This window comes from Chrysoperla carnea, chromosome 3 (assembly GCF_905475395.1).
Source record: "Chrysoperla carnea chromosome 3, inChrCarn1.1, whole genome shotgun sequence".
Taxonomy (NCBI): domain Eukaryota; kingdom Metazoa; phylum Arthropoda; class Insecta; order Neuroptera; family Chrysopidae; genus Chrysoperla; species Chrysoperla carnea.
Window position 1 is genome coordinate 41,348,158 of NC_058339.1, and position 23,853 is coordinate 41,372,010.

The following is a 23,853-nucleotide window of genomic DNA, read 5'->3' on the forward strand; positions in this document are numbered from 1 at the left end:
TTTTTGAGCGATAGTTTATAAAGGAAGTGAATGTAACACAAACGGAAATTGGACCTTATCGATACCTCTCCTTTGTTTGTAGTCGTTCTAAAATCACTAAAAAGTACAATCGCAAAAAAACTGCAACCGACTTCCCAAAAATGTACAGAAAAGTAAAAAATAATTTTAAAGTAAACAATCCTATCAATGATTTCCTTGTGAACAATTACGTTATGAAGTCGACGCCGATAAATCGTTGATAGGATTATTTACTTTTACATTATTTTTTTACTTTTTTGTACACTTTTTGGAAGTCGGTTTTATTTTTTGCAAAAAAATGTTGTTACATCTTCTTTTATATCCTATTATATATGGAATACATATGAAAATATACGTTAAAAATATTTTGTACATATTAAAAAAACCGCCTTCATGGTGATGACTTGCGTGATGACAAATCGAGAGTGGTTAGAATTCCATTCATACCAAAACATATATTTAAAAGAAAAACAATTTTAATTGAATTGAATTTTGGTGTAACACAGTTCCTAAAATTAAATTTATAGGTATAACATATTTCAAATATTCTACGAGCCGGTACATGATACATATGACCTTTGGTTCTATATATCTAAAAATAATATCAAGAGACATGAATGAAATATAAATTTCTCAATTTATCACGAATAGAAAGAACGTTGTTCGAAGAGGAATTCTCTACAGTTAAACACAATAATCGAAACGAGATATGTAAAATTTGATTAAATATTTAATCGAAAGTAAATAATGGTTTCAATATCTGTTTTTTATCTTTACCTCTTTATACACTTAGAAATAGAAAACTAATATTTTTCACTCGAAAGTTCGATGGTGCGTTTTTACGTTTTAATGTCACCTGTTTATTAACAAATTATGAAACACGCCGTGGATAGAGTCTGGTGCGACCCTTGAGGTTCACACAAATAACTTCCCAGCATAAAAAGTTATGAAAAATATAAACTCGAAGGACTCGAAACGAAGCGATCGAATCCTATGAAATGCAGATTTTAAACTTTTTTATGTGCTTTTCTAAATACCCTGTACAAAATTTATTATTTTCCGCAAACCAGTTTTTTTTGGTTCAAATATTTATTTCAAACAAAAATTTGTTTTATTAATTTTTAAATCATATAAAATGCATTTTAATAAATTATTACGGATGGAATAAATATATCCTGATGTATATGCAATGTTGTTAACTTTTAACCATGGTATATGTCTGACTTTTTACATTTAATAGAAAACGTGGTCTGCATTTTATATTTGGTGGTAAAAAAATATTACCTATATTATGACTCTGCCTCTCAATTTATGTTATGTTAAGCGATATATGAAAATACTGATGCATATAAATATCTTTTTATAGTCCAATAGACCATATCACATCGAATCATCTCTGTAATCGAACATACGTATAATAACCACCCTCAATTTGATCTTTTGCCAAGAAAATAGATTGCCTGATAAAACAGCTATATAATTAAGCATTCGAGAAGCTTACGAAGAATTTATAGCGTACGTACTGAGCACCAGAAACTTTTTTTCTAATTTATGAATGAAATTTACGAAGATATCATGTATAATTTGGAATTCGATTATTTGGACCATAGTATATTTTTAGAATATCACTATATATTGTTAATGTGAAAGTAAGGATGTTTGTTTGTTTGTTACACTTTCACGCAAAAACCAGCGAATTGTTTTTAATGAAACTGTACAGTAATATGGCTGATACATCAGAATAACACATGAGCTATAAATTAAAAAGATATAGATACTAAAAAAATTTTTAAATCAGAAATCTTTAATTTATGGTTCAAAATGATATGATCATCATTTTGAACCATAAATTAAAGATTTCTGTAAAAATTTAAAATAGTAAATGTCACAATTCATGGCTACCTTTTCTGATATACTCAATGAATTATGCCTATTTTACAATTTAAAAAAATTCAAAACTGTGCATACCTTTTAGCTGCGTAAAAAATCCCTTCAAGTGTTATGGAACGTTGATAAGTGATATTAAAAGAGGTGGAAGCTATAAAGCGGTGGTTTTTACTTTTAAGCCCAGTAAAGCTGGCGGGTATCAAGCCAGTTTATTATATATTGTCTTACAATCATCCGTTGTAAGTTTTGTCAATACCTCGACTTCTAAACTAACTTTGAAAAAATTGGACCTCAAAAAAGTGGTAAATTTTCGAGACTTGAAGTTTTTTAGATGGGCCAAATTTTACACGCTGTTAGAGTCGTCCTCGGTCCAACTTTTGCCGTTAGCCGATTTTGTCTGATTTTAGAACCGGAAATATTGATCAAAATGCTTTTGGGGCTACCCTTGGCTCAATTTTGTCATAGTGGAAAATCAAAATATGGGTGATAGGAGAATGGATTATATAACTCTCTCAAAGCCACCAGTTGTGTCCATTTATTTTAATCGTACAGTATATAGGTGTTTACTTGCTACAACTTTATTGTTATGTACTAATGCAAGAAGTCAAGATTACGATCAAAATTTGGCCGTCTTGTCCCTTGGTACACTTAAGAAGCATTATCTCACTAATTTAAACGCTTTATGATATATACGACAATACTACGGAATCCATTTTTGTTCGTATGTTCATACTTGACAATATTTTTTAAGCATTTTATATTTAATTTAAAATCTTAATATATATATTTCTTGTGTGCGTGTGTATGTGACTGAACTCCTCCTAGACGGCTGGACCGATTTCGATGAAATTTTTTGTGTGAGTTCAAGGGGATTGGAGAATGGTTTAGATTTACCATTCGGTCCACTACAACTGTTTTTAAGGGTTCCACACCAAAAAAGTTAAATCTCATTAAATGGTGGGAGCGCATATAAATCATATCACATTATATTACAACTTACTATGTGTACTATGTATTTTTTATTGTCAATAGGCATTTATTAGAGCCATCCATATGCGAGCGCAGCGAGCTCCACTGCCGAAGGCCAGGCCAAAGGTCGAAGCTTAAGCCGGTCCAATAAATGGGAGTTAAATTGGGGTTTAGCGGGATGAGTGTAGCAGACAGGCTAAACGTAGTATAGGTATTAATGAATTGTAGTTACGTTTCCACAGGACAACGTCTGTTTGGGCCGCTAAATAATTTTGTGAATTCAGGTGTTTTTTTAATTAATTTTTATTTGTAAGGAGTTTTTGATTTTGGAAACCATCGAGTTTGTTTGTTTATACTCCTCATGGACTAACTCAAAATATTGTACATCCAATGGCATTACGATAAATTAAGTTTTTGTAAATTAAAAAAAAATAAATATATATGTTATAAAATGTTTTGAGTGCAAGCTTTTTCACCTTTCATTAAAATGAGTTAAAGTTTTCATTTACGATGCTGTTATTTATTTAACAAAGTAATAACTTTTCAATAATAATTTTCATCAAAGCGGTCCAGATTGTTTCAGCTCATTAAAAAAAGACGTGTGTACAGGACAACGTCTGTCGGGTCCGCTAGTATGGTATATATTATTAAATTTAAAACACAAACTTTCATAATTTAATTATAAATTATAATTATTCACGTTCATTTTACCTGTAATTATTATTCAAACAATTTAATTACGTGATTCGCTATAAGTATGTGACATTATAAACATTTAACTAATAATAGTATTATTATTTATGAATTCTATTCAAGAGCAGATCAATTTATCGATTCAATGTTATTTTAATCTTTATTTTTATAATTAATAAATTATTTATGTAATCAAAATATATAAATATAAAATGTAACAACTTTAAAAATTATTCTAAAAGAAATTTTTTTGTTTTAACCATTAATTACTCGCAAGTTAAATGTCTCAGAGCTTTTAGGAATGGAGTCATATTGATTAAATCAATAACATATTGATTAAAATCTATGATATTGATAAAATTAATCTCAAATTAAAATGACTTAAGATATAAATTGAATTTTTTTTTTCATACTATAATAGGTTGGCTGATAAGTCCCCGGTCTGACACATAGATGGCGTCGCTAGTATTAAATGCATATTATTTTTATATAGTACCAACCTTCAAATGATTCGTGTCAAAATTTGACGTCTGTAAGTCAATTAGTTTGTGAGATAGAGCGTCTTTTGTGAAGCAACTTTTGTTATTGTGAAAAAAATGGAAAAAATGGAATTTCGTGTTTTGATAAAATACTGTTTTCTGAAGGGAAAAAATACAGAGTCCTGAAACTCATTATCAAGCCAAGTTTTTGCTTCCACTGTATTTTTTCCCTTCAGAAAACAGTATTTTATCAAAACACGAAATTCCATTTTTTCCATTTTTTTCACAATAACAAAAGTTGCTTCACAAAAGACGCTCTATCTCACAAACTAATTGACTTACAGACGTCAAATTTTGACACGAATCATTTGAAGGTTGGTACTATATAAAAATAATATGCATTTAATACTAGCGACGCCATCTATGTGTCAGACCGGGGACTTATCAGCCAACCTGTTATGTATAATGAAATATTGTGCAACAAATGAATCAATCGAAAGATGCTGTTACTTGAATTTCACTCGAATATTGTTCCACTTATTTCTCCGAAAACACTGAAACATACGTAAGAAGATATATATAAAAGTAGAAAAATAGATAATTTTACAATGTCGTTTGGGAAATAATTTGATAGTAATTTGTTTTCGCAAACTATATTTTTGTGCAAAAATTATAGTATATTAATTATTTATCAAAAATATATTAAAGTACTATATTACTAGCCCGACTCGTCGAGAATTCCGTAATGCGGTACCCTTGGCTGAAACAGGCTAGAGAAATAATATACTTTCCTGTTATTTATAGGCAATTTCATTGCAGATATAATATACAAATTACATAATGAACAAAATTAAATTTTAATATTATTTCTCAAGTCTGTTTTTTCCTAAGCGATACATTTTTAGATCTAGTCTATTTTTCGCCAGTAGCCAGCACAATAACTCTGAAAGTGGGGGTAAATCATGGAATTTGATAAAAGATAAAGATCTCGTGTGGACAGAAAAAACAGTTTAGATAATATATAAGATATTGTATGGCTGGCAACTCTTAAGTAAATAAAGCAACAATAAGGTTCATAAAAGACTTCCATATTTTGGTGTAAACTGTAGGATTTTTTTTCTCGGGGACCGAATCACGATACAAAATTAAAATTAATTTAGTAATTTGTTTTTCTATAAATATAAGATTTTATTCTTGATATTTTAAGGATATCCTTAACTAATCAATTTAATTTTGGTTTTTAGGTACGTATCCACAGAAAACTCGACGATATCATAATTTCAAAAACTCTGGTAAGAATTAACAAATTTCTGTCAATTAGCCAATTCACGTAGCTTAATCTTATAATATAGAGCCATAAATTAATTTTTCCATTGCCACTTTGCCTACATTTTAGAAAAATATATTTCCTGTTATTACAGGTTCGAAATTTTAGGGCAACCTAAAGAAACTAAACACATTCAAAGTCAATTTTTTTGTCACATGCTATTTTGGCTAAAGACAATTTTCTCCTTGGATAATAATTATAAATATGTTTGTTCCGGTCAGTTATGAACGTTCTCACTAACCGATCTTTCAAAGGATTGTTACTAAATTCAAGCTGTATCGTATTGAAATGCATTAGCCAGCCATACAACTCAAAGCAAACTGCCAAAGAGCAAAGCTCCAAACATATAATAGTATCTTTCTTATAAACATTGATTAATATGTATGTACTCTCTCACACTCACAGATTGTATATCTCTTTGTTAAGTTATGCGTTTTATTTGACACAGAGATGCCAAAAGGCTTGTTTTGGTGTGCTCTAACTCCTTAATTATTGACAAATTGTTAATGTACATGCTGTATAAATTTTTAAAAAAATTGGTACTGAACACTTAAAGGCAATGTTCGTTAGTGAATTGTTTGTGTTAGTTTGTTGATGATGACGCCTCATTAAAATAAGAAGAAAAAATATCTTCTTTTTTGAATAAACGTATTCCAAAAATAGAAATATAACAACTATGAAGAATAACTTTTTTTTTTGAATATATTATAATTATTATAAAAAGATGTCTCCCACAATGAAACCAACCATCCACTCAAACTCATGCAACATAAATACAAATACAATGTTGTCAGTAAGTGCTGATGATATGATGAGACTGACTACTCTCTTGGTCTTCACAAAATAATCAGATAGATACAATAAAAATACTTTGTGTTGAGTCACATGCTGGCTTAATATCATAGACATAAAATTTATTCACGCGCATTCATTTATTTATTTAAATAATCGGGTAGCTCCCTCTAAAAACCCAAAATTATCCTAGCGCCCGTACATCGTTAAGAGACAGTTCAAGCTTAGTATTTATAACGTCTTTCATGGACGTTACAAACAGCGTACGTTAAGTAACTCTGCTAATTTATCTAATTTTTAACTATTGATTACTGACTGTAAATCCTTAATAAAGTTGATCGACACCAACTTGCTGTTGGGTTGGTTTTTATTTTTTTATTTCTTTATTAAGGTTTATTTTTTCCTGGAAATGCATCGAAATATTTCGTCTAAAAGTCGCTTTGCTATAATACCAATGTTAAATATGCCTACTTTTTAATTTAATTAATTATTCATTTAAATAATAGTCCCAAATCATTTAAACTTAATTAATCTACGTAAAAGAAATCAGACCTTTTACTGAAATGGGTACCATGCTGGTAATTCCTTACTCTGTCATTCACGTAATAGTTTTATCAATTATGGCGTGTGACCGGACATAACGATAAAAATAATGTTATTTATGTTTGTTGGAGATGAATTATAAAAAAAAAAGAAATAAATAATGAATTCACAAATGTGTTGTGAATTTTTAATAATCTTATCATTTGATTTAATCTCTATATTTTTTCTCTATCCAAAGTGAAGAATTATTGTTTTGTATAATATTTCTTATGTTAATATTTTTTTAATAGTAAGTAAAGTAACACTTTCCAAAATTTATGATAACAATTGAAAATAATACAATTGGTAATTTACCAATTTATTTTGAATATCCAAAAGATTTTTATTTCATTTATTATATTCAAAATATATTATTATTAATATTGTAACAAAAATTAATTTAAGTAGAACACTTTTATTTTGAAAAAAATTAGTACCAGAAAAATTAATTTTTTGCTTTCAGAATTCTTTTTTTTCTTTTCAAGTTTTTTCTCGCTCTAAGAATTTATTTAAAAATTCAAATTCTTTTTTCTGATTAATTCCATTTAGATTATCCTAAATTTCTTAAATTGTATGCAAAGTATAAAAATTAGTTACAAACGCATTTAGCAAGTTGATAAATTACGCCAGTTTTTTTAACACCAAAAAATTTCTCAAAATTCTTATGGATAATGGCTTTCGGTAGGCACGTCCTAAAAGTTCGTGATTTAGAATTATGCTTACTGTCGTCTTACTTCATAAGTATCATCCCATTTAGGGCTGTTATCCCATTTAGGGAACTTTCGATATATCGATATTTTAAGTAGTATCTATATCAGCAAACTCTCGATCAAATTACCTTTCTAACAAACAAGAAATCAAAATCGGTTCATTTGTTTAGGGATGTGGCATCGTTAACGCATGAACCGATTTTGATTTGTTTCTTTTGTTGTTGAAAGGTAATTCCATCGAAAATATGCTTATAGTTGTGTTTCAAGAAATCTGCTCATCCGTTAGAAGATTATCACCTATTTTCTCGTTCTTATCGCGTATGGAACTCTAATATCGCAGTTGAAAGAACACTCTCGATTAAATTACTTTGAAAGGGTTAGAAACAGATCTGAAGTTTGGATTCAATGCTTTAGATTACAGTTATTTTCTCCAAAGATGCAGAAAAAAAGTATTTTCCATGCTTTTCCTTTCTAAAATCATCTTTAAAAATAAAAAAAAAACTCAAGTAAAATTATTCAATTTCTCTGATACTTATACCAACTTTTCATTAAAAAAACCCGACAAATTTTTCGGGTACACAACCCTAGCCCGCAATTGATGCATGTCTAAAAACACTTTCCATCAAATTACATTTTTCTTTAAAACCTTCTCCAAACTGAACCGATCTTAATCATCGCCTATTTTAACCTCGTCCTTAACTCGCAAACATAGCAAAGAATACTCTCCATTAAATTACCTTTCAAACGAAACAAAAAATCCAAATCGGGTCATCTACGATGTCACAGACAGATAGCGATCAACAAAATTTTTTTTTTTGTTAAGGGGTTGAAAACATTTAAAACCGTTTCCGATAATATGGACAATCCCTCTACATCTTCTTTCCTTTGTACTTTTTTAATTAAATAATACAAATATTATTGAATCTAATGATCTATTAACTAAAGTAACATTCAATAATATTGTAAAATGATATATTAAATGCATGTTTGCATGGTATTTACATTAAAAAAATTGTATATTTAGAGGGTTGTACTAACAAACCCTTCTCTCTTATATAAGCATTAACAACATTTAATAAATTATAAAATGAAAGAAAGCATAATAGTACCTACCTTTATAAAACAGGATGATTTGAAGCGAAAGTGATCTTAATTCTACATTATAAAAACTAAGCTGGAAAAATTCAAGGATTGGAAGGTGACTGGATATTGACCATTTAGACGACGATAGTCGATATTATGTCCTTCTATACTCACGATCTGGAAAAGTTTTATAGACTTAAGTACTCGCATTAAAATTAGAATAGGGTTCATTAAATTGCTCTCGTGGTGTGTATACTATTTTTCTCCCCGGTGTAGTCGGGAAGTGACAACTTCGTGTTGCACAGTGGGCAGAAAGTGGACACTTGCTGTACGGAGGTGAGAAAAAGTATTTCTGAAATATGACTCCGGGAATTAATGACGAATAACAATTATTTTTTAAATACGAGGATATTGAGCAAATAGAATGGATAATACTTCTGAATATCCAAAAAGAAATTGAATCTTGTTAAGTAAAATTCATTATTAACGTGTATGCCACAAACGAAGCATTGCCGCTAAAGTTACTTTTAAATAATTTCACGTACAGAAAGTTCTATCACAAAGAAAATTCACGTATAAAATAAAGTTAAAAATTAATGTTACGAACAATGAATAATAAAAAATGGGTAGGCATCGAAAGAACAACCTAATAAGACAATAATCGTTGAATTTAATTATCACCCAATTTTCCCAAATTCAACACGATTATAATTACCCAATTCCTTGTTGATACCTCCTGCACAAAGTCCTAGATAGAGTTGATATAGTAAAGCCATGCTTATTGGATATCTGATGATGGTGACAAAAAATCCAAAACTACATAAAAACAAATTAACCAGCTGTAAAACTAAAGCGCGAGTGGAGTTAGAAACACGAACAAAGTGCAGAGTGAATTAATAATGATAAATTCTCTCGTTGTGCACAATTCAAACCATTTACGTTCGACAAATAAATTTGACACATACAAATATGACGCCTTATAGACACCCAGACCAAATATAGCAACCAAATGCAATGACCGTACCATTTCGAATACATTTAGCGACCTTGATGATGAGTAACTAATTCTTCTGCCTGCACTTCAGGTGCAAGCATAGTCTACCTTTTAATTTGTTTTTAACATCAGAACCAAACAAGACGTGGGATGTTTGTCTGCTCTCTGGAAAGTTCATCGTCATTTAGCAGCTCCTTTACCAGAGACTAATCATCACTTTCTATAATCTTATCATAATCTGTAGTTGTATGCCTGAAATATGACTTATTAATCATAATCAATTTCATACTGTGGTAACTCCTTACGCCCCCAACTAATTTTGGGCTCGATAAAAAAAACCTTTACTATACCTAGGAGTATAATTTTTACCACGTCATAACTTGAAAATGAACGAAAAAATAAGATAATAACATAAATTTTTATTAGTAGTTTTCTTGAGTATAGAAAACACTCCTAACGTTGGATGCATTCCTTTCAACTCACCCTATAATTTATTGCATTGTGAAGAAAATCGATAAAAACGAACCTACTACAACCCTCGATGTAAATATTTTTATTTTAATTATAAGCGGGTTGATTTCAAGAAAAAAAATTTATACAAACCGTATAACTATTACACTAACCTTCATGTTAATTAAAAATATATCTAGAAAAGGGATCATTTAACAAAAAAATTGTTCTTATGTGTAATTATCATTTGATATTAACTACCATTAATCACCCCCTTTAAATTATATGGACGTATAAAAAAAGTAATAATAAAACATTTTTCTCTATGTAATATAATAATTCAAAATAATAATTAAAATTTTTTACATTCATATACCTAAAGTATTACAGGGTTTCCTCAAATCACATATTTGTTACGTGCGTAGTCATGGTAGGGACAATAAAATCGATGCCAGCGCTTCCAGTGAAAAAATTTGGCGATAAAGGAGGCTGTTATGACTAATTTGCAGTTCTTTACATGTTAATCTTATAGAAAATGTCAAATTAAAATTATTGAACAACACTTATTAATTAAACTTAATGCATTAAAAATTATGAAAATAAGAAATCAAATTGTACAAATATCATTTTTCAAATGTAAATTATCATAATTATTTATTTAAATTTGTGAGATAATAATATTAAATTTTCAATGTAAGTCATAAATGCAATCCATACAATTATATATGCATCCATACAATTTTATAATAGATCTTTTCATCATGTCATATACGCAAGTGCAGAGTTTATTTTTTCGTACTGACAGCAATAAGTAGGACTAAGATAGAAGATATTTGTTATGCATTTTATAACATTGGTTATAAATCATTTAGTACGAAACAAATGTGAATCGTGATTTTAAAATGAAAAGCCCTATTAAAGTAGTGTATCGTTACCATGGAAACGCCTCCTGTAAAACTCTTTGAAGATATATTCTTTGTAAAATTATAAATTTTTTTTCCTTTGCGGCTTTTTTTACAACTCAAAATTAACAGAGTTATTGACAGCGAGCTCGACGGCTCCGTATCTGTTTTGACTTAACATAGCTGGCAAAAATTAAATAAAAATGAATTATTTATAATATAATAATAATAGTAATTATAATAATTATTATTATAATTATAATGATATTAACAATTATAATTAGTAATAATATAAATATTAATGATAGTAATAGCAATCGCGAGCACGGCGCAGAGGAAGCGAAAGTGAACGCTAGTGGTAACCAAAACGGAGGCGATGCCACCGCTGTCCGTTTCCGGGCTATTGGCACGCTTTGATTGGTTATCTATAATCGTTAATAATTTCACTAGTTTTGGGTTGTGATAAAAAACGGCAAAGGAAAAAATGTTTTAGAATTTTGCAAGGAATATTACCTTTAAATTTATATACGGTGGTACACTCTGTATGTAATGTTTTCCATCTCAAAAATTATAAAAACTTTTTAGCAGATCTTTACCATTTTAAAAGTCCAAAAATATCATTTTGACTATAGATCTGTATTTGTTCAAAAATGTTATCGTAATGCCCCCAAATTAATAGACCTAGGCAAGGACAATTCTTATAAAAAATATGGCTTTTGATCCAGCGTTATAAAATTATGTCAATTTGCGGCCTCGTTGGATAGTCCCTTAAAATAGACTTTCCTTTTGGCCAATAATACACCAGATACAAGCTCTTAAATGGGTATTTGGTATTATTTTCAATGTTAAAACTTTGACTATAACTATATCTCAAAAACCAAGAATTTAAAGAACTTTTAGCGATTGCAGACTTGACCTACTCATCAATAACTATTAGAATTCATAGTATCAGAATACCACCTATTCAGAATATCTAGTAAATTTTAGTATCTAATTGATCAAAATCAGAAAAGAACACCAAGGAAATGGAAAAGGTGATACATGCCTGCGAGTAAGAAGAAAGCGTATATCATGCCAATGCCTAGCCAATCTAAAAAGCTTTTATTTTACAAAAATATTATCAAATGATATATTTATTTAAATCGCTTATCTAAGCATAATAAAACTTGATTCACTTTTTTTTACCAACTACATGTCAACAACATATATGATTCAAAATAAAAATATTAAATAATTCAAAGCCAAAACAATTTATTTTTGTTGATAAAACATCTTTCAACATTCCCATTTCTTATTGAAGCGAAACATAAACTAAACGAACTTGAAGGTATCGTATTTATAAATCTGTAACGCAATCATATCAAATGCAATGCTTACATATTTCATAGGCATACAGTCAAAATTGCATAAACCGACTAGTGATGTGCCGGATATCCGTATAAATAAAAAATTCGTATCCGTTTATTTTTTAGTGGATCTTATATAGATTTTTTTAATGCCAAATAGAAAAAATTAAAAACGAGCATTGCAAAAAGATTATTAATATTAGAAACAAGTTCAGTAGTTTACATACCGCTTTAAACAGTCGAGGGTCATTATTGGGAATTTTTTTATTATTTATTTTTATTGTAGGTAATTAAATTATCTACAATAAAGGCTATTACCATTTTTGGTCTTAAGTGCATGGTTATGGAGGTATAGCCTAAAACGGTTTGCTTAAAATGGAGGCACTTCGGCTGCCTATTTTTGCAAGGATTTTGTTCATTTACATTCAGTACGTGGTACTGAACCTATTTAAATAAAAAAACAACTGCTGTAATTTAATGCAGAAACAAATTCTCTGTAGTCAGAAGTATGTTTTTAAGACGATTCTTCACTCATTTTTCAAGGGCGTGAAATCATTATTTGATTGGCGTAAAACCTTATCATTTTTTAAAGACTCCTCTTAAATATTCATTGGTGGAAAATAATATTAATAGGATTTTCGAAAAATAAAAGTTACCAGGGTAGATAGAATATGAGTACCTATAAAATATCCAAATTTCAAATTGATAGAGTAAAGGGTATACTCGTAGTGCTTCAAATTCAAATGCAACTTTAACCATTCTTTTCTGGAAAATCACTTTTTTTTATAAAAATTTTTTTCCACCAATGAATATTCAAGAGGAGTTGAAAAATGAGTGAAGAACCGCCTTAAGGATGTATGAGCATGGTAGTGGGGGCACAAATTTAAAAATAGATATTTTCAATTTTGATGATAAATTTATATTATTACTTGACGATATAAGACGAAAAGTAAGAATAAAATTTTTCGATATCTGGCTTAATTTTCAAAATATCGAAAATTGAAAATTTTGTTTAATTATTTAGCTTTCGATATTTCGAAAACCAAGACACATATCGAAAAATTTTATTCTTATTTTTCGTCTACATTCATGAAGTTATAACAAAATTCATCATCAAAGTTGAAAATAATATAAAAATAATTTAAACCCTTAATCTACCCTGCTCTTACATCCCTTATATGGACGGTGACACTTAGTTTTTTTCTTTTCTAATTCATTGCTAATATGTTTACTTTCTATTAAAAAGTTTTTTTTAAATTTGTTTTCATTCATTCCAAATGAAAATTATCAAAAACTTCCAAAATATGTCGTTTTTTGAGATTCCTCCATAAGAGCCAATGTATTTTATATCGATTTTTAATGACTTTTTTCTTAAAAATTTGCACGGATACCTAAGCTGAAATTTTAACCACATATTCTTTGAGTAAAAGACTACCTACAAACAAATTCTGAGCCTTTAAATCAAACATTGTTGTCATGCTCATACATCCTTAAAGGTCAGATTTTTATTTTACTTTAGAAAGGGATGATTTTTAGTGAAAATCACCAGATCCTAGTTCCATTTCTCTCTGAAAGATAATTATTCGTAGTAGATAAAATGTGCATATTGTTCACTGTCGTTATAAACGGTTTTGACTATATTATTCTCTTATATGTTATGTTAGTATAATGTAACATATGTATATAATATTATATTAATGATCGTTACGGACACAAAACACAGATTATGTTTGTGTGTATCTTTTATGTCATTTGCGTGAAGTTCACACCTTGTTCTGCTACTATTCTTAACCTTTCATAATACCTCCCGCACAGATGAATGTTACGAATTACAATTCGAATGCCCAAAAAATAACTAAACTCATAAAATTGCTATAGAAACTTATAATATAGGAATCTTTTTGTTCAAATGTTAATTAGGATACAATATTTAAAATTAAAATTTTTATTCAAGATAATAAAAGTTATTTAAAAAAATTTTGCTGTACATTTTAAAATTCTTGCCCATGTAGACCTTTTCATTTTCTGAAAAAAAGCTCTAGACCCAATTTCGGCCTGAGGCCTAATTTTAAAGATATGGGTATGGTAAAAATTGAAAAATTTGTTCATTCACACACCAATGATAGTCAGTAGACCGTAGTAGTTCCCACTTAATAATATTGAACTATGGAAGGGGCTTTAAAAAGACTAGAAAAAATTATTTAATTGGTTTAATTTGTTTTCTTTATTTAATTAATAAATTATCACACTTTTTCGATTATTTTTATACTATTCTGAGAAGACATTATAAATTAGACTCCGCTCTTTACAAGCTAGGAGTCAGAGATATCTCATTTTGCAAAATGTGTGTACCATATTTTATCAATTGTATCTTGTCTAGAAAGTCGTATGGATTTATATTTCGGATGTTACCAGTAAACCCTATTGCTTCAATTTTTGTATATCCCTTCCACTTCCATAGAAACAGCCAAATATCTATGTTTTGAACCAAGTAAAGCTACGTTATTGGCAATTTAACGTTTGGAAAAACTCCAAAAAGGTCATTTTGAAAGCTAAAAAATTAAATTTATGAGCGTATCAAAATCCTAAATTGATTTCTGAACACATTTTATAAAGAAAATGAAGAGGTCTGTGTTCAATTGTAGAACACCCTGTATATCATAAACATAAGCAATGTTTTTAGATTAATTCCAAAAACGAATAATAGTCAAGTACACTTCTTTTCCAGTCCATCCCATGGGTTATATAAATCCTTTGTGGAGCTTTCATTTTTTATAAAAAATTTGGAAATCATATACGTGGCAAGGAATTTTTGTTTTGATCACAGAAAATTACAAAATTATTTTTATAACTTAATAAACTGAAAAAATAATTACTTATATGCAATGTGATGATAAATCTTCATTTCCTGTTACAATCGCGTTTTCATTTAGAATAATTATTATTAATTATTTTAATCCAATATAATTATCAATTCAACAGAGTAACTTATAATTTGTGATGTTATTATTTTCAGAGTAATTTTTTAGAACTTTTTTCCACCACATTATTTCGATTGTTACCTTACGTATATTGCCAAATATAAACAAATACTGTATTCGGTAATCAATTCTGGTGAATTTTGAAATTTAAAACAAATTTTTTTATTACTTTTTAACAGAAGAACTCAAAAGTCTATTCCGAGAATGAAAAAAAAATTCAACGACAATTAAAATGATAGGCAGTCATGGCAGGATTGCCGATAGAAGTGCAAAATTTGGAATAACTATGTTTTTTAAATTAATTTATAGTACCCGGTCACTCTTCACTGTGGCTTTGTCTGGTATTAATGATTAGGGGAGTAAATAAAAATAGTCTAGAAACACTTTTGACATTTAAATATGACTTTCATACCTTTTTTCAGTTAATTTTTAATTATTCGCTCCCGATAGAACTTCGAGATACAGCGTATGCATAAACACTCTTTGATACAAACACGACCAGTCAAAAAGATTCTCATATCAATCGATTTGTCTATTTAATAACTACTCAATGATCCCTCACTTAACATAGTTTATCGACTTCCTTTTTTTCACAATAAGGCTTCTAGTGATTGCCATCTTGAATTTTCATTTTGCCGCACTTCCCTAACTTCAGTCGCAATTTTAAGACAAATCGATTGACGTAAGTATCGTAAAAATTCAGAAATTAGATTCTAAAACGTACGATGGTGCCAACTTCTTTCGCATAATATTACCATTGTATGTAGGTGCTGCTCCTAGAGAGTATTATATAAATATTTATTATTTTATTTAAATATATTTTATTATACATATAATGTGTCCTCTTGCATTATATTATGTTTGTTGAATCATTTCAATGCTTCAGAATCCATTCAGAGATTTAGTCTATAATAATAATAGTCTCCGTTTGTATATGCAATGCACACTTTTAAATTGTCAATCAACACACACCACACGGTCTGAAAAAAATCATATTATTATGAACCTGCTCTATTCTAAAATTATTAATATGTAAATTTAGAAAAAAATTCTTCAAATCCATTATCGTTATTTTCTTACATGAACTACTTAGACTTTTTGAATTTATAATACGGTTCCTTTCGCTTACTTAACGATGTTGAACTTAATCCTTATATTCGTTGTATTTACACGGAAAAAAAGCTACTTTTTACTAAACCGAGCGTGAATTTCGGAAGTCAGGTAGCTTGCATTATGAAGACGGGCAAATATGGATGTTTGTCCGTGAAAGCATGGATGTTTGTTTGTTTGCTTGTTACGCTTTTACTCAAAAACTAGCCAATGGTTTTTAATGAAACTGTACAGCAATATAGCTCATACATCAGAATAACACATGAGCTATATTTTATAAAGACATTTAAATTTAAAAAATAAAACAATTAAATTTAATGTGACAATTAGTATTTTAAACTTTTACAAAAATCTTTAATATATGGTTCAAAGTGATGATCATGATTCAAGCTCTGTTCGTCTTTCTTATATGCCTATGATTTCTGTCTCCTTCTACTTCTCTCGCTGCAGTCAAGAATTCGCTTATTGCGTTTCCTATGTCTATACAGCTCTATGGTATTATCTCTATGGATTTTCAGCATGATAAACATCATAAATTTATCAATTAATCAATTATCGCCATTCTTATCTAGATTTTTAGTTGCCCCGATAATTTTTCCTCATTTTTTATCTTACGCCAATTCATTCATTTAAAACTCCATACACTTGTGTTACATCATACAATTCTAAATTACGTTTTGCTTAATTTAGCTATCGAATGTTCCATCTGTATTCTTCATCCATTCATTACAATGACAAGTTAAATGTTAGCCGGTGTATAAAGATTAAGAAACCGCACTAATATCGGCTATTCTTTTTGAATATATGTGACATTTGATACTATACCTAAACTCAAAACTTAAAACTTACACCACATCTTTGTCAAACATTCCATGCGTAACTCGATGGTATTTTGTTTTGTTAAAAAAATGTAAGAATGTTTTTTTTTTTATAAAACCCAAGTATTTTAGAAAATAATTTCAAAAATGCCATTTATAACAACTACATAATAATGTTAAATATGTTCATTTATAACAAGTTAGAACAGGCAAAAATGATAATAGAGCATTTGTTATCTTAGCTATGGCACCTGGATTCCTTACAATATGTTTTTATAAATGTTGTAAGAAGAAAGTTCAAAATAATAAATTCTTAAAACAGCTGATGCTGTGAGATCTCCTGAACCATTCAGAAATATCTAAAACAGATAATTATCATTGAATTAGGCGTAAATTGGATCAAAATCAAGGCCAACAAATATTAATTCGGTCAATCAAACCCCTTCTGGTGTGTCGTATCAAATATATTGGACACTGAAAAGATTTTACTACGTTCGGACTAATTTTAAAAATAAACAAGTGAAAACAAACAATTGACTGAGTTAATCGTTGAAATACCATGCATAGTCAGTGTTGATTTCTTTATCACATAACACATACAAACATGTGACACATACATAACTAATAAAGTATAGTACATATGTAAATGACTTTATAGGTTTCTGCATTACCGACTGACATTTAGTGTATAGTTTGTACACATATTATAAAATTTCCGCCTAATTGGCGCCCTCACGGGTAAACGGTGATGTTTACGAGAAAATGTTTCAAACAAAACTTGTTTAATTTTTGATAAGGAACATTTTTTACATTTAAACTTTTGTTCTATCTCTAACGGTTTATAAGATGGGTCCTACGGACCCAAGACCCAATTGACCTATGATGCTCATTTACGAACTTGACCTCACTTTTTACGTCCTGAGTACGCTGTACAAATTTCAGCTCGATATCTTTTTTCGTTTTTGAGTTATCGTGTCCACAGACGGACGGACGGACAACCGGAAATGGACTAATTAGGTGATTTTATGAACACCTATGACAAAATTTTTTTCCTAGCATCAATATTTTTAAGCGTTACAAACTTGGGACTAAACTTAATATACTATGTATATTTCATATATGCATGGTATAACGAGGTTTTTGTAAGAATTAATTATGTAAGAATAATTATGACGATTTTTGACACATGATAAGGTTTTTTAAGCAACACCTCCCGCCAAAATGCATACGTGCTTAAATGCTTAATTAATGAATAGCCCCTAAGTAGTATACAGGACATTGTTTATCGTGATTTCACGTAAATCAGCACTGAATGCTAAATTAAATTCTATTGGTATCTTAGAATTGTAATTGTACCATTGTTAGCAGTTACTCAATTATAATACTGCGGGATTAGATATATATAAGTTATTACGTTTTGTGCTAGAAATAGAAACATAGTCATTTGAATTTTAAGTTTCAGAATTTTCTGAATTTCTCCTCAAAATTAATTGTAATCATCTTACAAACTTATATAATTTTCCAAGTTTCTTGAACGAGTCCTTGAGCTTTCGTCTACATAAAATTTTTCTCTAAGTGTTATAATAACGTAAAACATTTTCTCTATTCTTGAGAACACTAATTGAGGTACTTTTTGCAAGCAACACTTAAATTACTGAGTTTAATCATTAAAAACTTGAAAATTAATTTTCTCTTCATGGAAATAAAAATTATATACAATTTAAAAAGTATTAAAACATTTTAATAGGTGGTTTTTATTGTACCAAGTGATTTTTAAATTCAATACAAAAATATAATAAATTGCTTGGGGTCGTTTTTTGGCTGATAGGCGGACTGAACTATAATATACTGGGTCAATCGTGAATCTCAGTCTATTATACGGGTTGTATACCATGTATATATGAAATATATCAAGGTATACTAAGTTTAGTCTCAAGTTTGTAACGCTTAAAAATATTGATGCTACGAACAAAATTTTGGTATAGGTGTTCATAAAATTCATTTCCGATTGTCCGTTTGAATGTCCGCCCGTCCGACAACACGTTAACTGAAAAACAAAGAAAGATATCAAGCTGAAATTTTTGTTGTGTGCTCAGGAAAAAAAATTGAGGTTGTGTTCGTAATTGAGCAACCCATTAGAAATAGAACAAAAGTTTAATGTTCAAAATGTTCCTTATAAAAAAATAAACAACTTTTGTTTGAAAATTTTTTTTGTAAATATCACTGTTTACTCGTGAAGGCGCAAATTGTATAGCATGTATTATATGGGAATATCAACTATGTGAGTGTGTCATGTACGTATATGTGGCTCTCTAAGGGTGGCTATCTTTCTTTACTTACATGACGTAAAAAACACACGATTATACTTAATTATTCATTAAATACTAGTTATCTTTTGTCATTCCTACTTAGGACAACTCCTCCATCAGATCTACCTGACTGTTTTTCAGTGCCAAACAGACTCATTTCTAAGCTATCATTCACTTTTAATATCTCTGTAGATATCATTTTAAAAGGTGGCGTATAGAGTGATATTTATAGTAGTAACAAATACAGAATATTATAATCGTAAGTACTGTAGTAAACTTGAAATTTATATTGTTATTGAGAGAGTCATTTTATGCAATTCTTTGAATTGAAATACAAAACCACCCTTGTGTGTAATAATATTGTGTCGTATTCATTCACATATTCAAACATCCATCCCCGTTCAATATGCACGAATTAGTCGCATCAATGAATGGTTTTTAGCCGGGAGTCCTCAATGACAGCTCTGATTTTGATGATTTTTTTTTCAAAATGATTCTTTTTGTATATTATTTAAAATCAGAAACATTTCAGAAGGGGGAAATGATTTGGAGGGACGCCCAGGAGGAGGAGGAGGGATGTTTGGAATTTCGAGAAGATATTGATCTTATACTGTAGGTAAGTATTACAGAAAAAAGGATTTTTCAAAATTCATCCCTTAAAAGGATGAAATAGAGGATGAAAGTTTGTATGAAAATATATATGAACCCCGTCATTTTTGAGTTCACTACTCAACCGATTTTAAATCGATTAAGTAGTGAACTCAAAAATGACGGATTATATATATTTTCATACAAACTTTCATCCCCTATTTCACCCTTTTAGGGAATGAATTTCGGAAAATCCTTTCTCCTGTAACACCTACAGTATAAAATCGATTATTAATTGAGCGTCGAGATATCAGTCGCGACATTGCCTATTCCCTCTCCAGATTATTTCCCCCATCTGAAATGTTTCTGATTTTAAATAATAGACTTTAAAAAGAATCATTTTGAAAAATAAATCATCAAAATCGGAACTGTCATTGAGGACTCCCTAAGAATGGCTATTTTATGTATTCCTTTATCCGACTATATGTATGCATTTTTGTGTTGAGTTTCAGTTACATACATATCCGTTCTATGTATATGGTACCTACCAGACAGACAGACAGACGTACATATTCATTATTATGGGTATAATATTAATATGTATTCCTGGTTTCATTACTAGTTAAATGTGATATGAATTGACATCCTTCGATAGAATAATGTGTTGTCTATACATGCTAGACTTCGTTCGGTTCATTACGAACAATGAATGATTTGATGTAGAGTAATGAGTAAGTGGTGTATTTATTTACGGTTTTAAAGTTTGTAGTATAATTCTGGATTATCTGAAAATTAATTAATTTTGTTTTAAAAATCTGGAGGCCATTTAAAATTTTAAGAAAAATCTCAGAGTTTTACGTAAAACATTTATAAATAAGATGGTAATCCTAAAATTCGCTGTAATAATGTTTCTCTTTTATTATTTATAAAGTCAACTCTAGTGGCTCATTTGAATTAACTCGAGCGCGTAAGATTAAGATATACCCACCATAATTAGGGCTAATATTTGGTGGAGGTACTAAAGAAGGCCCAAGGAATCCCTCATATCTTAATCTTACGCGTTCGAGTTACTACACAAATCCTTTCTTGGGCTCCCTTACTACAGATATGACGATTTTTATACGTTACGGCTATCTATTATTAGTTAATCCGAAAATAATATGAAAAATTAAGTTTTATACTAAAAGCCCCTAATTTGATTTTGTGGATCATAAACCTGTATTACGATTTGAAAATGTTACATCTTCAATAAATATCTAGAAGTAAAAACAATTGTACGTTGACAAATCATGACAAAAATAGAATCAAAAATGAAAATATAATAAAATATTTTATTGATATAAAAAACTTCTTTATAGGAATATAAACAGTCCTGTTTATAAATACATGCCTCATTAATTTTTAGGGAAAGCATGCCAAATAAACTATTGTGTAAAACTATAAAACTATAAATTTTATTTAGTACTAGCAGTTACCTATCTGCTTCGCTGGGTAATTTGAGCTTTAAAGACTATCGCATTATAGACACTTATTTCCTTACCCTCACTTGAAAAAGCTGTTATTTTGACAATACAAACAGGCAATCAATTTTTTTTATTTATGTAGATAATCTAACGCATACAATTTCATATTAACGATTCGGAAGTGCTTTATTTGATTTTCGAAATAAGGTTCCAAAATAGTTCATTTTTGAAAATAACGAAATAATCAATCTTTGGACAAGTATGTATGACGCCCTAAACTATTCTGTGACCGTGAGCTATCAAAAATCATGTACTGTCTTGTAAATAAAATATCCGGAGGCTCAATAGTGAAATTTTTGGAAACCTACGAAGCTTTACAAAAGTTATGGGCCTATGATTTCAAAATTGTTTTCATTATTTTAATTATCTGTTTATTTAGCAAAGACTTAAGAACTAGCTGTGCATAACCTTGAAAAACATTTAATATAAAAAAAATAAGATTTTCTAATTTAAGAAGCAAGCATAAAAAATCAATTTTAGTAATGTTTTGACAGTGTGAGTTCGTATTCAATAGTAGAAAGTAATATTTTCAATCTTTTATCCAAACAAACAAGGGATACAAAAAAAAAATATGACGACAAAAAAGACATCATAAAGTTTATTGTACATGAGGAAAATAAGTTGAGTGAAAAGTGCAGCGACCGTCTCTCTGTCTGCCTGTCCGTTTATTCGACTTTACTATATAGTACCGTCAAAGTGAACATCGTATCAACACATTCACATTATATGTGTAGCTAGCCGTGTCACCAGCTAGAAGTTATAGAAATACACTTGACACTTAGGTTTATGTATACTTCTGTTTACTTTCTTTTGCCTAACTCCGTTGATTTTATATTATGTTGTATATGTAAGTTTATATTCTTCGAATCGCAATCCCACAAATATTTTATTCTGTTACAGTATAGCTAGTCAATGAAAATTTTCCCATGTTTACTGTATTCATTGCATGTAGAACCGTTTTTACCGCTGCACGCGGGAATACTTAACACTTCTATATCGTTTCATTATATCATTAATTTAAGTTTTCACAATATGATATGTTTCATCATTTCTATAATAATGTTATCTGTATTGATAAATCAATATCATTATTTAAAAATACAGGCAATATTATTACATCAATGCTACAAACATTGTGTGAAAACTCAAATCCTTACTAATACATAAAGCTGAAGAGTTCGTTTGTTTGATTGAACGCGCAAATCTTAAGAACTACTGGTTCGAATTGAAAAATCCTTTTGGTGTATTATCTACTAAAGCTATAGACCATATAACATCATGCGCTATCAGTTACTATACAATAACATAGCTCATACATCAGAATAACACATAGGCTATAATTTATAAAAATAGCAGTTACCCACCCGCTTCGCTGAAGGATTTCGGTTTTAAAAGCATAATAATAAGAGCAAAGCGGGCGAATTAGGCTAGTTAATAGTATAATGAAATGAAGTTATAAAGTGTTTCCGGTTTAAATAGCCCGAAATTATATATCCAAATCCTCAATTAAGGCAAAAATTTCATGAAGTTATAGAACCGTTTGAGAGAAGGTATCGAAATAATGTACAATAAACAAAATCATTTTTTAATATTAAAAAAATTATGAACTTAATTTAAAAAATTGAAAAATGCTACTGGTTGCTGATGTTGGGTATTGGACTGAACTGAAATTATAACTTGATTGGTCGAGTTAAAACTGTTAATTGCTCTGTTATAGATACTTAAAATTCTAAATTAATCTTTTATAGAATCTTGCTTAGAAAATTATAGCATTCAATTTAATATTGTGGGTATTAAGTATCAATTTTTGATAATTATCCGGATAAATAAAAAAATCGATAATTATTCGATATTTATTATAAATATTGGATTTTTTTTAACCTTAATTAAATTTTATTTTGAAATTAGACTTTGTTTATTTAGTTTGGAATTAATTTCTTTGAAATTAAATTTTCAATAAATATCAAAATAGGATATTATAGAATTATTTTGTTTCAACTAAAAATTTAATACGATTAAATATTTCACAAAAATGGGTATAATGTTCAATAATAAAATCATTTAATTACCGATTATATAAAATTAAGTTTTTGTATAATTAAATATCGAAGAATTACTAATAGTTTAAATATTAATAATTAATTACAACGAAAGAAATTGGGATGCGGATACGGATTTCCTTTTGTTTTTCAAAATAACTTCTCAAGGTGAATGGATTTAAAATTATTTTCAACTGATGTAGTTCTCTTGAAAGTAAAAGTGTGTATGTGTGGACGTACAGCTTTGAAAATA

At 29.1% G+C, this 23,853-nt stretch overlaps 1 protein-coding gene across 3 annotated transcripts in view; it reads left to right on the forward strand.

The window, feature by feature from the left end:
- Positions 1–23,853, forward strand: part of LOC123294735 (tyrosine-protein kinase Abl) — a 45,528-nt gene that overhangs the window by 14,620 nt on the left and 7,055 nt on the right. Inside the window, exon 2 of one of the 3 annotated variants that reach the window (XM_044875862.1) lies at positions 5,291–5,338. The exons of the other annotated variants lie outside the window; for them this stretch is intronic. Coding sequence (XP_044731797.1) covers positions 5,291–5,338 — 48 coding nt within the window. The remainder of the gene's footprint in view (positions 1–5,290; positions 5,339–23,853) is intronic. 3 annotated transcript variants of the gene reach the window in all.